General features: G+C 44.2%; 2 protein-coding genes across 2 annotated transcripts; one reads left to right on the top strand and one right to left on the bottom strand.

The window, feature by feature from the left end:
- The first annotated feature begins 280 nt into the window (after positions 1-280).
- On the top strand, positions 281-4,076 carry si:dkeyp-69c1.9. Its single transcript, XM_041234994.1, has 7 exons — positions 281-568; positions 1,069-1,191; positions 1,414-1,645; positions 2,170-2,311; positions 2,683-2,871; positions 3,256-3,398; positions 3,809-4,076. The coding sequence occupies exons 1-7, from the start codon at positions 316-318 to the stop codon at positions 3,903-3,905; spliced, it is 1,179 nt and encodes a 392-aa protein (XP_041090928.1). The 5' UTR covers positions 281-315; the 3' UTR covers positions 3,906-4,076.
- Positions 4,077-4,224: 148 nt separating this feature from the next.
- On the bottom strand, positions 4,225-12,581 carry bud13 (BUD13 homolog). The gene is made up of 11 exons (XM_041234993.1): positions 12,400-12,581; positions 11,333-11,429; positions 11,161-11,245; positions 10,772-10,829; positions 10,111-10,637; positions 8,626-8,984; positions 7,727-7,835; positions 7,114-7,252; positions 5,952-6,142; positions 5,579-5,660; positions 4,225-5,364 (listed from the first exon to the last, which is right to left on the bottom strand). Exons 1-11 carry the CDS (start codon positions 12,540-12,542, stop codon positions 5,271-5,273), a joined length of 1,884 nt encoding a protein of 627 aa, XP_041090927.1. The 5' UTR covers positions 12,543-12,581; the 3' UTR covers positions 4,225-5,270.
- Between the last annotated feature and the right edge of the window lie 526 nt (positions 12,582-13,107).

The following is a 13,107-nucleotide window of genomic DNA, read 5'->3' as shown; positions in this document are numbered from 1 at the left end:
CCAGACAGTGTCCTAGCCAGCTGGACTCAAACAGCTACCACGTGCCACAGCTCTATCACATAGCTCAGTCTGGACAGATTCTGTTACTGTGTTGTGGTTTTTAGTGAATGAATCTATAAACTAAAAACACGTCAAGGCAAGATCAAAGTTTCTTTTACTTTCGTTTTGGTTCTTAAAACAAAAAAAAGTTACAAAGACGTCACTCGATTTATAGCGGTCTGACCCTGCAGATAAGTAAGACTGGAGTTGCACAGCTGTAAAAATCTCTCACACTGTAAATATGTAAAGGAAGCTCAGCAGTCTGCCTTGGCCCACATGGTGTGTCCTCCTCTCCTGCAGAAGGAGCAGTACCAGCCCCCCCAGGAGCCCTTTCTAGGCCAGACCGTGTACAGCCTGGACTTCCCTGCCAAGCAGCCCGAGGCGCTGGTGATGCAGCGGCCCAAGAGCACGATGCAGAGAGCTGGTGGAGCCGCTGCAAAGATCAGCAGCACCACCACTGCCCGGGAGAGCTACCAGGGGCGCAGGGGGGCACCCCAGCTCCGATTCGGGGAGCTGCCAGCCATTGTAGGTAAGGGGTTTCTACACAACCAGTTATTCGGGCCCAAAACGTTTGCACCAGTTCTAGAAAAAATGTACAAGAGTCTCTGTTCTGTATCTAATCATAAACATCTTACAGATTAAAGCCTCTAGCTCTGCTTGTTTTTATGCTAGAGCTGTTCTTGTTTTCTCATTTGCCAAATTGCAGTAAGCAAAACCATTCCCATTGGTTTGTGCAATTACTGTGTAACAACATTCCTTATCAAAATATTAAAAGCACGGACAAAATCACTTTGCTAACCTAGCGGACAGTGAAAAACAAATAGTTGACAAGATCGTGAGATAACTCTGATAATTTCCACTTTAAAAATCAAGAACTTCTTGTACAGTGTATGTACTTCTGATATAGTATAGAGTGTCTCCACTAATAACATGCCTTCACTATGTGCTTGCAATAGCGCAGCTGCCCCATGCTAATTGATTTGTCCCCCCCCCCCCACCATTGCCCCCCCATTGCCCCCCATTGCCCAGGCTCCCTGCTCTACCCTGACCAGAAGGAGGAGATGCGCACGACCACACAGAGAGAGTTCATCCAGAAAGCTGGAGCCAAACCTGAGCTCATCAGAGCTGTGCAATGCAACCTCAAGATTGAAGGTGAGAGGCGCAAAGGGCAGGCAGCCCAGACCACTTCAGCAAAACTGCAACTCCCTTAAAAAAAAAATAAAAGAAAGAAAATTACCTAGAGTTTTCAATTAACTGACAGTAATATAATTCATTTCAGAGTTTTTCAATCCAGCTGTGGGATATAAAAACTGATTCTACACTTCCCTTGTCTCACGTACCATTATAAACGCTTCCCCTCTATTGCGTTGGCAGGGGAGAGGGACATGAAGACCACCCACCAGACTGTGTTCCAGCCCCTGCCTCTGGAGAAAGCCCTGGCAGTGCCCAGACCCAGGCTGTCCGAGAGGGAGGCAGCGCTGAGGGGAGCTCACATGGAGTCTGTCACCAAGTACCGCTCTGACTACCCTGCGCACCACTCCCTCCTCGAGAGGAGAGAGCTAGCCCTACCCCCCGCAGACAACCTGGCCATCAACCACAGCCTGCGGTGAGGCACAGCTACCTGCTGCTGTGCTACGTGTGTCTGCTGCCTGACGATGCAATGCAACGGCTTTAAAAAGCAAGCTTGCACTTGCAGTCGAACTGTGGACATTTATTAAAGGAAAAATAACTTCATAACAGCACGCTGAACTGACTGAAAAAATAAAACTTCAGCTTGAGGTTAGGAACTAAGACAGCTTTAGTAGGGGTCCACTTTCTTGCCTACACTTATCAGACACACAGATACAGCATTTACATTTGCTTTCCAGGGTAATGCCATACACAGCTTGCCCAGAGAACAGATGCTAGGCTTTGGTATTTAAGAATATCAAGCTTCGTGACACCATATCCAAACAGGCACATCTCTCAATGTGGCTTGCCTAAAGCTGATTTCCTTGCAGAAAGCTCAACCAGTTTACGCTGTCTTCTACATAGAATGCAATAGAGTAACTGTCCACACAATCTTCCTGTGGATCATTGTGTTGAACGCTCAATAGAAGGGTCCCCCCCCCCCTCTCTCTCTCTCTGCAGTGGCGATTTCAAGACGGTGCAGAGGGAGACATTCCCAGGCTGGGACACCTCAAAATACAAAAGGCCAGACCCCGCCCACTTCAAAGAGGAGCTCTCTGATAGGGAGAGGGAGGCTCACTTCCAAGGAGACACCGTCACCAAGGTAACTGACAGCATCAACACCTAGCCTGGCTGAAGAGAGGTCTTCTACTGGACTTCTGTCTTCTAGAGGACTTCTGTTGTCATATACACTTTCAATCTGGAATGAGACATATTACATAGGTAACATACTGCACTTACAATACAGTACTCCTTGAACAGTAGATTGTACTTTTATATAACAATGTGCTTGTTAATGTTTCATGAGGGGAAGACTTGGTTTAATTACAATAAAAGGTAAGACAAAAACACTGCTGGTAAGATACTAAGAGAAGCAGTGTGGCGGTCGTCACATGCAATGCACGCCTTTGTGTTTTCACTTGCAGCTTGCTTACCAGCCCATTCAATGCCTTGTCCTTGTGTTCTGTCCTGCAGCTTGCATACCAGCCCATTCCTCTGAACACACTTCAGCTGGAGCCCATCAAGCGGCCAGCGACTGTGCTGAAGCCTCACAATGCCAGGTTCGAGGACACCACGGCCAACAGGTTGTTCTTTCAGGACTGGGGGGTCCAGCCCAGGCTGCGCTACGGAGATCCATACGACGGGAGCTGCATCCAGCCTCTGCATCCCTCCCCCTCCCCCCCCCTCCCCCTCTGGGGGGGAAGATACCCTAAACAGCTAAATAATGGGATTGATTTTATATATTATAGTTCCATTCACCACCTTTCTGTTTTGAATGAACTAAACTAGGCTGAACTTCGGATCTGGAGCATGCATGCATTATGTTCTTATTTTGTGTTTGATTTTAATTTTAGTCTTTTCATTGTTCTGTCTGGTTTTACAGTTTTTTTTTTTTTGGATTGTTAAGCACTTTTAGATGGCTTTGCTATGAAAGGAGCTGTATAAAAATCTATTTGATTGAGTGATCGGTCGTAAGATAAAATAGGTCCTTTCCTTTTGACATTTTTCTTTTTACACTGAAACCCACATAGGTTTTGTTTTTTTCAGGGGAGGTTTGAAACAGAAACCACGAACAGGAGCACATTCAACCAGAAGGAGGCAGAGATGGTGACCAACTGTAAACCAGAGCACAAGCCCATCGAGGCTGTGGGAGAGCACGACTTCACCACTGTGCACCAGGAGACCTACAGGTAAGAGAGCGGACAGCCACCTGCTGAACCCTGACTGGATACAGGGGAGTCTTCTCTCCGTCCATTGCATAGCAGTTTGATCCATTCCTGGTTTTACTGCGGCTAATCAAGCTCGTAGTAAAAGCTGGAACAGGTGAAACTGCTATGCAATAGGAGTTTCATTTCCATGCGTGGGATAGATAGCACCGCAGGCTTCTTCTGTTATATTCTGTTGCCACCAGTGGCCATCTCAACATTTAAAATGAGGACTGATCTACAGTTTCATTCGTTTAATATGGGGATTAAACAGCAGATGGGGATATATATATATATATATATATATATAAACAAACAGCAGTTTGTTTATATATCCCCAGCAGATGGGGATATATAAACAAACTTATCCCCTCCCTTTTAATTCCCTCCCGCAGGCCTCCCAAGCTCCCAGTGTGTCGGCTCCAGGCATACCTTTCACAGCAACAGCAGCTGAAGGAAAATATGCCATCGCCCCCTGCTGTGCCCTCTTAAACGCACACCGAGGAACCAGTGCATCCTGGAGGGGTACCAATGATGAACGGGACTTTAGTTTCTGAAAAATGTTACTCGATAGGTCGTTTGTTTAGTTTAATTATCCATTTATGACAATATTTTTTTTAAGTCCTACTAGTATTTTAGATCCTTAAATTAATTCTAAAAACTAAATATATCCATCTTGAACTGAGTGCTTATTTTATAATGCATTTGCCAGCCTTTCAATTAATTTGCCTACCTCTCACTGTTCCGTATATTTTTTGTTTGACGTCTTTCATACCTTGCTAACAAATACTAGTTTAGGATTGTGCCAGAAGCAACGCTAATGTAAATCAGTGCCTGCATCTTTCCCTTCCATGTTAGTTACTGCACTTGCATCATCAGCACATTCACTCCAGGAAAACTACTTTGGAACAGTTTCCTCAACAAATCACAGAAGGGCAAATAAATTAAAAAAAACAACAAAACATGTATTGTTCATAAAACAGGAATTACAGTGGGGTACAGCAACAGCTGTGTGTGCAGGAATTTACAGAAATAGATGAAACCACTCGCAAGTCAGCCAGCTGCATTTCTGTACACAGAACAGTCCTGCCAAGCAAACTGACACCATAAAACCCAGAATGAATCCAGCCGCCCGGTGCAAACACATATGCAGGTGTAAAGAAAAAAAAACAACCTGCTGCCTCTATACAAAAGGTAAGCCACGGAGACAGTACTTACATAATTGTTTTCTATACAAACTCAAGAGGTCCAGTACAAAACCAGTCCTGCTTGTTTTAAACATCTGAAAATAAAACAACCACCTTTCTGGTCTTAACACATTAAACACTGAAAGATAGTTAATGCAGTTCTCATGTCGCCACAATACAAAACTAAAAGCACTGCTCCCCTTTGCAGCAAGTGCCCAGAAAGTTCTGGTCAGATTCGCCTAGCAGTTTGTAGATTATGTATCAGCATGGGTGCTTCGATGCCTGCAAGTGTGGATCTTCAAAAGGTTTGGCATTTAGACAGAGGCTTGAAAAAACAAAATTGATTGAACACAGGAAACAACCCTTGCCAACATTTAGATTTTTTTTTTTTCAGTAAAAGTGTTTGGAGTCCTGCCTTTTCCATCAGGATGGGACCGCGGCTTTAGGCAGTGAATGAGAACACAGCCGTAGTGTTGAGCTTGTAGCTGCTCGGCAGGATCCCCTGTGCTTTCTTCGTCACTGGTCAGAAAAGTGCGTGACGGGACCAAGCAGCTGCACACAAAGATACAAAAAAGAAATAGCGTCTGTTGGTCCTTCTTGTTTCTTTTTTGCTTAAGTAAAAGGGACGGGCCCTCTTGAAAAGTCCAGTCTGTACATCAGCTGTCGTAGTTTACATATCCTCCACACTCCACTTATAGGCCACTTCCTGTCCGGCTTTCTTATCTGCCATTCTGCTGTACCTCTGCTTCTCAAAACCGTTAGACCTGCCAAGTAAATTAGAGTTTGATAAAAAGGATGAAAACGAATTAACTGATTAAACAGAACAAGACATCAGCACCAGATGCTAAGAGCAGCATATCTGCACAAATACAAAGCTACAGCCTAAAATAAAAAAAATGAGAATCTGCATACAATTGAAATATAAATGACACTACGTTCTGCATCAAACCGTAATCCCGTTTCAGAGCAGATCCGTACCTGTTGACTCCGTCCCAGCGGTATCCAGGCATGATGTTAAACCTGTTCGGAGGCGGCGCTGGTCCCTTATACCTCGGTCTCTCTGGAGACAAAAAAATAAATACGCAGACGATGAACACACATTCTTCTCAAAGCACTGGAAGGTAAAATAGAAGGACTACTGATCTAAATATTAATACAGATTTTAAAGCAAGGGTACCTTGTTTTTTTTGTTTTTTTAGTAAACAACATTAGTAAACAAAAAAAAAAAAAAAAAAACACCCCAAAGCTTTACTTAAATCACCAAGCACCTGATATAATGCTCGCGCGGCATGTGTAATGTCTTAGCTGGGCTACGGAAACATGGCATCGTGAAATAAGTGAAGTGGCAGACCTTTGACGCCTTTCTTCTGCCCTTCTTTCTCCTTCTTCTTGCGCAGCAGCCCTGCCATGGGGTCCCCGTCCCTCTCCTGCTCTCTCAGCAGCTTGTCCAGGTCTTCATCGTCGATGTGTCTCGCCAGTGGCTTCTGAGCCTCCAGCACAGCATCCTCCACGTTGCGCTGCTGCATACCCCCCTGCACCAGCCTGCAGAGAGGGGCATCGCGTTGTTTACATGTTGATTTGAATTTATATAATCTCTCCCCTGCACAAGTTTCCATCTGTTAAGGTTGTTCAAACATTTATTTATTTAGAAATTGTCCTGAAAAAGGAAGTTTCCTCTGTGCATTGATGGGCCACGGCACTCATTTTGAGGGGTTTCACTTTTAAAATTTAAATTTCTCACTGTTTGTTAAAGACACGTGCTTGTCCTTTCTTGACTTTTGTTAAATCCATGTATTAAATACCTGGATGGCATTTGAAAGCCAGGATCGCAAAAACAAAAAAGTTATACTCGCCTCTACCTAGAACAGCCAGAGCCTTTTACAATACATGTTTTTATTTTCAATATCACCTACAATATCCTGTTTTATTTTTATACACAAGTCTGTTGTTATCTCTAATGGACCTGGCAGCCATCAATTCTTTCGTTTTGTACAAGGAATGCACCGGGGAAAATATCAGTAGGAGAGATTTCATCTTGAAGCAGAAACATTTCAATCAGAAACCTGCAAAGCAGCAGAGTGCTGCAGCTCAACCTGGATTCTGTGCTGCACTGAGTGAAACACACAAGAGAAAACATGTTACTTCCGTTTTAAATAAAAACTACCTTCATTTTTACAGTTTTGTATGTACCTATTTACACACTAGTTTCTTTTGAAATGTTTATTTTATTATCATTTTTTGAAGTCGCTCTTTATATGTGGCAAGTTAGAAAACACACCCTTTTATGTTTAACTCTTCATTTAAATACAGCGTTTCACTGTGCAGATGATTGATACGATGTGCTTGAATAAAACTTTTGAGTTGTATCTAATAGTTTGTCTTTCATTTTAATGTTGATGATGTTTAAAATGTAACCGTCACAATGACTGCCGGTGCTGGTTTTAGTTATGAGTATAACCACAGCGCTTCTAGTGTTGACAACAAGCAAGAAGCTACTCCAACAAGCTCCTCACCCTTTCCCCCACTGTGCGTATTTCTCATCCTTCTCTGCTTTCTCGCCCGCTGCCTTCTGCTTTTCAATCCGCTCCAGCTCGATATCCCGCTTCTTCCCAGACTTGTCTCGGAAAACTGTTTGAGCATTCCGGGATGCCTCTAAAGAAAGTAATTTCAAAACATGGATTAGATTGATATATACACAGACAGACAGAGAGACGCTGCAAAGAAAATAGACCGTTTCATCAGACAGTAAGTCAGCGTCTCTCTACAGCTTGGAATTCTATTATTACTGACTAGTCATTTAGCAGATGCTTTTATCTAAAGCGACTTGGAGACTAGGGGCTGAACTACGTATCACAGCTGCTGCTGAAGAGTCACTTCCAATAGGACCTCGGTTTTACGTCTCATCCAAAGGACGGAGCTCGAGAAGGTTAAGTAACTTGCTCAGGGTCACAAACAGTGAGTCAGTGGCTGACACTGAACTGGGAACCTCCTGGTAACAAGCCCCTTTCTTTAACCACTGGACAACCAAGCCTATTAAAGTATGGATACTACTACTTGCTCACAATATATACAGGTTTTATTTTTATATATAACAGTGACAGGACCCTTCTTGAAATCCACACCCACCTTCCAGGGGCTTGTTCTGCCTCTCACGTTTCCGATTCTCCTCGTGCTCCTTCCTCAGGACCTCCACTGAGACCAGCCCCGCTGCCCCTCCAGACAGCATCTGATTAGCCTGGGAACGAGAGAGCAGACACTTCACACTAGGGGGCGATAAACTGTTTCAACAAAGCCAGCAAACGGTCCAAGAATAGGGTGCTCCCAATATGAATAGAGCACATGCTCTGACTGACCAAAGAAATCTGAGAATCAAAGGCACATTAATAAGCTATCCTAGTCAGTAACGCATGGAAATGTATGTGGTCACAAGATTACCAATTCATTTTTAAAACCAATCCTCAATCTAATCAATTCCTACAAATCATTGATCAATTGCAATCAGCAGTATTCTGTTAAAATGAGCTCCTCACAGTGGCAACAAAGTACTTCAATTGAAGCCCCTGTTAGTCAATTAAACTGGCTTCAAGTGAAAGCAGTTGAACAATCACAATTATTACATCTCTAAAATATCAATTCCTTCAAATGAATTAGAACAGGGAATTGATTTAAAAAAAAGAATTGGAATTGAAAAGCAAGCACTGATCCCAACCCTCTATGTGACTGTCAAGACTGTCCAACCAGCTGGTGCCTCAACCCAGGGGCTGCACAGACCAGCGTGTCCATCAGGACCGGCTCCCCCGCTCCTGGATCAGCAACGCTTGCGGAAAACCACCTTAGAAAATCATAGCTGTGTTGGCAAGTGTTCAATCACAACTGTGGTGGCAAAGCCGGCAGACAAGTGAAACTGATTGTGTCAAGCAACAGGCAGGAACCCTTCCAAACTGGCACCCAAGCACACCTGCTCACATGAGCTACATGGCGTTTTGCCAGTCAGTGCAGAAGCACAGTGCTGTGTGTGGACTCACTCCTTGGACTCCGTTTCCTCTGCGTGGGGGAGACATGTCTGAGGATGTCCGAGCATTTCGTCTGGGTGGTGACAGGTCAGAGTCGGAGCCCCGCCTCCCTCCCTGCTGGGGCCGTCGCCTTGGCGGCGACAGGTCAGAGTCGGAGCCCCGCCTCCCTCCCTGCTGGGGCCGTCGCCTTGGCGGTGACAGGTCAGAGTCGGAGCCCCGCCTCCCTCCCTGCTGGGGGCGTCGCCTTTGCGGTGACAGGTCAGAATCAGAACCCCGAGCTTTCCGTCTGGGAGGGGAGACGTCTGAATCGGAGTCGTGGCGCTGCTGTGTTGAAGGAACTGCTTTGTGTTTCCTTCTGTGAGGGGAGGCATCTGAGAAGAATATGCATACAAAAAAGAATTTCAGGATGGATTACAAATACCTCTACAGTTGCCACCGCATACAACGGGTGCGTTTGTGTTAATGTGATTCGCCCACAGCAAGCGATGGACGGTATAAACTCCCGAACAATAACCCGAGATTCAAAATGTTTCCCAATCACCAGGCTACATTACTGCAAACTGTTTCCAGCGAAGAACTCTGTAATACGCATCAGGACGGTCTGTTTTTGCAAGCATCGACAGGCAACTGTCAGCGCTTTCTACAAAATCCCAATTCAGCTTTCGGGTACCGCTCCTAGCAGTGTTAAAAGCGCAGCACGCACACTTACACCATCGTGTCTGTTTCGGTGTTGTCAGAGTTTTCAGTTTCGGTTGTATTTTCGTCAGCACTCTCCTCCTTAACTACAGAAAACAATGATTTTTTGAAGCAACGTTGCACTGTTTGCACACTGACAGAGTTCCAAGCATGCTTTAGCAAGGGCACAGCATCTACCAGAGGCATTTTATTTATACACTGAATTTGTGTACCGATGTGCATCGCTTTTCTCTTTCCAGCGATGCTTGCTGTTGCAGTCAGTGCTGTTTTTTGTACAGGGATTAAATAGCCAAGTTACAGTACAGGGGTAACCGCTTAGTAACGAGGTTCAAACAGCTGATTGATCAATCTATCAAGCTTTTAGTTTGCCTGAAATACACGGCATGCTTAATACGGTATAAATTATGCCCTTGTTATTGAAATCAATGGGAATGGCAAATGGCAAACGCTATTTGTACGAAATAAACAGATGCCCGCAATAACCCTACATGGCATGAGTGGTGGAGACTGTATATGCATATATATTTGATGCCAACACTAGATCTGATCTTGCTTTGGGTCTTAAAGAAAGCACACAGGCTTTACTCAGAGATAAGACTTCAGTGAAACATTTGCAGGTATTCTGAACGAGGACACATTTTAAGTTGTGTGACTAAGTACAGGACATGCAGGACCAATAAACAAAACAACTACTATGGGATGAAATTAAAATTACGGACACAAACACGCAACAGACCCTCCACTGACCCCACTTACCAGTCACCCTGCTAACAGACACACACAAAGAGAAAGACACTGTACCTCTTTTTACGCTCTGCTTCTTGCGAGGCGGGGAGAGGTCAGAGTCAGAATCTTGCCGGCTGTTCCTGGGAGGGGAGAGATCTGAGGAGTCGTGTCGTCTCCTGCGTGAGGGAGAAGAGGACGGCGAATCGCGACGCCTGCGAGACTTCTCTGCAGCCGAGGCAGGTTTCCGTCTCGGGGCTGAGAGGTCAGGAGAATCGTGCCGTCCTTTCCTCGCAGGTGAGAGGTCAGGGGAGTCGTGCCGACCTTTCCTCGCAGGTGAGAGGTCAGGGGAGTCGTGCCGGCCTTTCCTGGCAGGTGAGAGGTCAGGGGAGTCGTGCCGGCCTTTCCTGGAAGCTGAGAGGTCAGGGGAGTCGTGCCGGCCTTTCCTGGCAGGTGAGAGGTCAGGGGAGTCGTGCCGGCCTTTCCTGGAAGCCGAGAGGTCAGGGGAGTCGTGCCGGCCTTTCCTGGAAGCCGAGAGGTCAGGGGAGTCATGCCGGCCTCTCCTGGATACGTCCTCTGTTCTCTTTTGAGAGGCAGCACCTGAGCTGAAAGGTACAAAAGTAGTTACCAAGACGCATATAAATATTAAGGTATAGATGTCTCCAGCAATAGATATTCTTAACCACAGCTTCATAAACCAATATCCATGCTAGACATACGTGTTCACGCTGATCAGTACCTTGCTGTTAAATGCGAAACGTGGGAATGTTCGGAATCCTGAGAATCTTCATTTCGATCTGAAATAAATACAGATGGGACAATTAGTTATGTTGGTAGCATTCATATCACTTCCTAAAATTTAAAATAGTGTCCGCACCATCACTATAACCTAAATCCATAGCATGCAGAATCGTATCTCATAAGCATTTACGCATAATTAAATCAAATACAGAAAATAAGTCTTGTGGAACAGCATCACATATTTTATATTATATATAGTATATATATATAATATATATAATAATATATGTATATATACATGTGACAACTGTGGTGGGTGTACGACAAATAGTGCAATATCGTCTTTTTCTGTTTTGTTTGTTGACCTGACCTTTTAGAAAAAATCACCTCCCACCGTCTTCCACTTATTACTGTTTGTGAACTCCTCCAGCCTCTTCACCTCATCTGGTCGCTCGTCAATAACTTCAGCCACCTGAAGAGTAAAAGGCACACACTTTACAAACCGACTGCGTGCAAGAAGAGTAATTTCCAATGAAATCGACCGACTGCCAGTGCCTACCACAGGAGCTTCCTCCTCCTCCTCTTCATCCTGCTTGTCTTTCTCCTCGCTCTGAATGAACTGTTTCCAGTCCACGTCATCATCGACGATTCTCATCCTGCCACCAAACAGAATACAAGGTTACAGACAGCGCGAACAAGAACCCTAATGGACAGAAGTGGGTATCCACAATTGAAATGTGTCAACATCTACACAAGCCTGCAGAGAACAGTCTACCTGCACCGACAGCAAAGTACTTTACATTACCATGGTGCTTTAACTGGAGGATTGCTTAAGCAGGCTAGAATGTAACATTCCCACCCAATGATCACCCTGGCCTCAGATCCACAATAACTATAACATGTATTATACATGTGACAATGTAATAGACATATGTACAGTTCCTCTATAATATCCCCACATTTTGATAATCTCAATAACTTCTGCTAAATGTCTTTAAACCTTACCAAATTTCACCCCAACAGGATAAGAGGTTCTGCATGCAACAGACAGATGATATCTGAATTGCTGACTACCACCGACTGCAGGGGTGTCAGTAAGACTCCCACTGCATAGAAGCAAGTCTGATCCATTCCTGGTTTTACTAAGAATGTAATAACACGCCTGAACTTGTTACCTACACACTGTGGTTAATCAATCAGGCTCGTTTTAAAACCTGGAATGGATCAAACTTGTGGGCAATAGAGTCTTACTTCCATCCCTGCGGTTGCATACAATACAACTCGCAAAAAACTACATTTGTGGTGTAAATAGGGAATTGTTTTCATACAGAGCACGGGTAGTTTACTATGCTGGGTACGATCTGGAGGGAAAATGTAATGCGAATCACGTCAACACCAAAAGTAACGAGAGCAATGCATATTTTGTTTATGTCAAAGCGGTATCTAATGTTATATACATACTGAACTCTGATCACACCGACCCATAAATATATATTGTCCTGTCCCATCTGAAGCGTCAGGCGGACACTCCGCTAACAAACGCTTTAAATCAAGCCCGTTCAATTGCAGCGTTTCCAGGCCTGGGTGCCAGTCCTCCTCAGGCCCGCTGTTTGTTAGTTTACTCACCCTTTGCCGCTCGGTTTAGGTCTCTTTTTCCTGAGTTTCTTCTCTCTTGTTTTTTTGGACTCCGCGTCTCCAGAGAGGTAGCGTTTCAGGTACTCTGCTTTGGAAAGAGTCGCTGTCGCCCTTACTGGACTGGAGGCGGCCATTGCTGCCTTCCAAACAACCCCGCCTGTGTACGGAGAGCCGTAAGAGTACAAACAAGACCGAAAAACAAAAAGCGAAGTCGAAATCTTCGAGAGCCGGCATCTGTTCTGAACATTACGACACTGTACATCGTATTTGTATTTTTACATTAGCAGAAATTGCAATTTGTATTTTTGTTGTTGTGTGAAATTGATTTGTTTTCTAACTATCAACTTAGCAACAAAATAACAGACAACACAATACAGAAAATGCAAAAAAAAAACAAAAAAAAAAAACAAACAAAAAACCCAAACCAAAACAAACAAACAAAAAACAAAAACAAGAAGAAACCTCTATGTGATCCCACACATAACCTATAGTAAGATATTTATAATTATTATTTTGTTGACTGGTATAAACACCTTTAGCTTGTATAAAGATTTTGCTCCAATTGCACGGTTAATAAACACACTTTTTGTTTTGTTTTTATGCAGCCACTTCACATTGTGATTCTAAGCTCAAATACTATGGAGAATGTTTTATGCCAAAATTAAACAACCAACCAACTATCGAGAAATGTGACTGCAT

This window comes from Polyodon spathula, chromosome 36 (genome assembly GCF_017654505.1).
Source record: "Polyodon spathula isolate WHYD16114869_AA chromosome 36, ASM1765450v1, whole genome shotgun sequence".
Lineage (NCBI taxonomy): Eukaryota > Metazoa > Chordata > Actinopteri > Acipenseriformes > Polyodontidae > Polyodon > Polyodon spathula.
The sequence above is the reverse complement of the archived record's forward strand: the minus strand, read 5'-3'. Positions and strand labels throughout refer to the sequence as shown.

Coding starts and splice junctions, on each gene's coding strand:
- bud13 (XM_041234993.1), bottom strand. CDS start 12,542: ATGGCCGCCTCCAGTCCAGTAAGGGCGACAGCGACTCTTTCCAAAGCA. Junction 11,246..11,332: donor AGGAGGAGGAAGCTCCTGTG/GTAGGCACTGGC, acceptor TTTACTCTTCAG/GTGGCTGAAGTTATTGACGA. Junction 7,836..8,625: donor GAGGAAACGGAGTCCAAGGA/GTGAGTCCACAC, acceptor TCTCGTTCCCAG/GCTAATCAGATGCTGTCTGG.
- si:dkeyp-69c1.9 (XM_041234994.1), top strand. CDS start 316: ATGGTGTGTCCTCCTCTCCTGCAGAAGGAGCAGTACCAGCCCCCCCAG. Junction 569..1,068: donor GGAGCTGCCAGCCATTGTAG/GTAAGGGGTTTC, acceptor CCCATTGCCCAG/GCTCCCTGCTCTACCCTGAC. Junction 3,399..3,808: donor GTGCACCAGGAGACCTACAG/GTAAGAGAGCGG, acceptor TCCCTCCCGCAG/GCCTCCCAAGCTCCCAGTGT.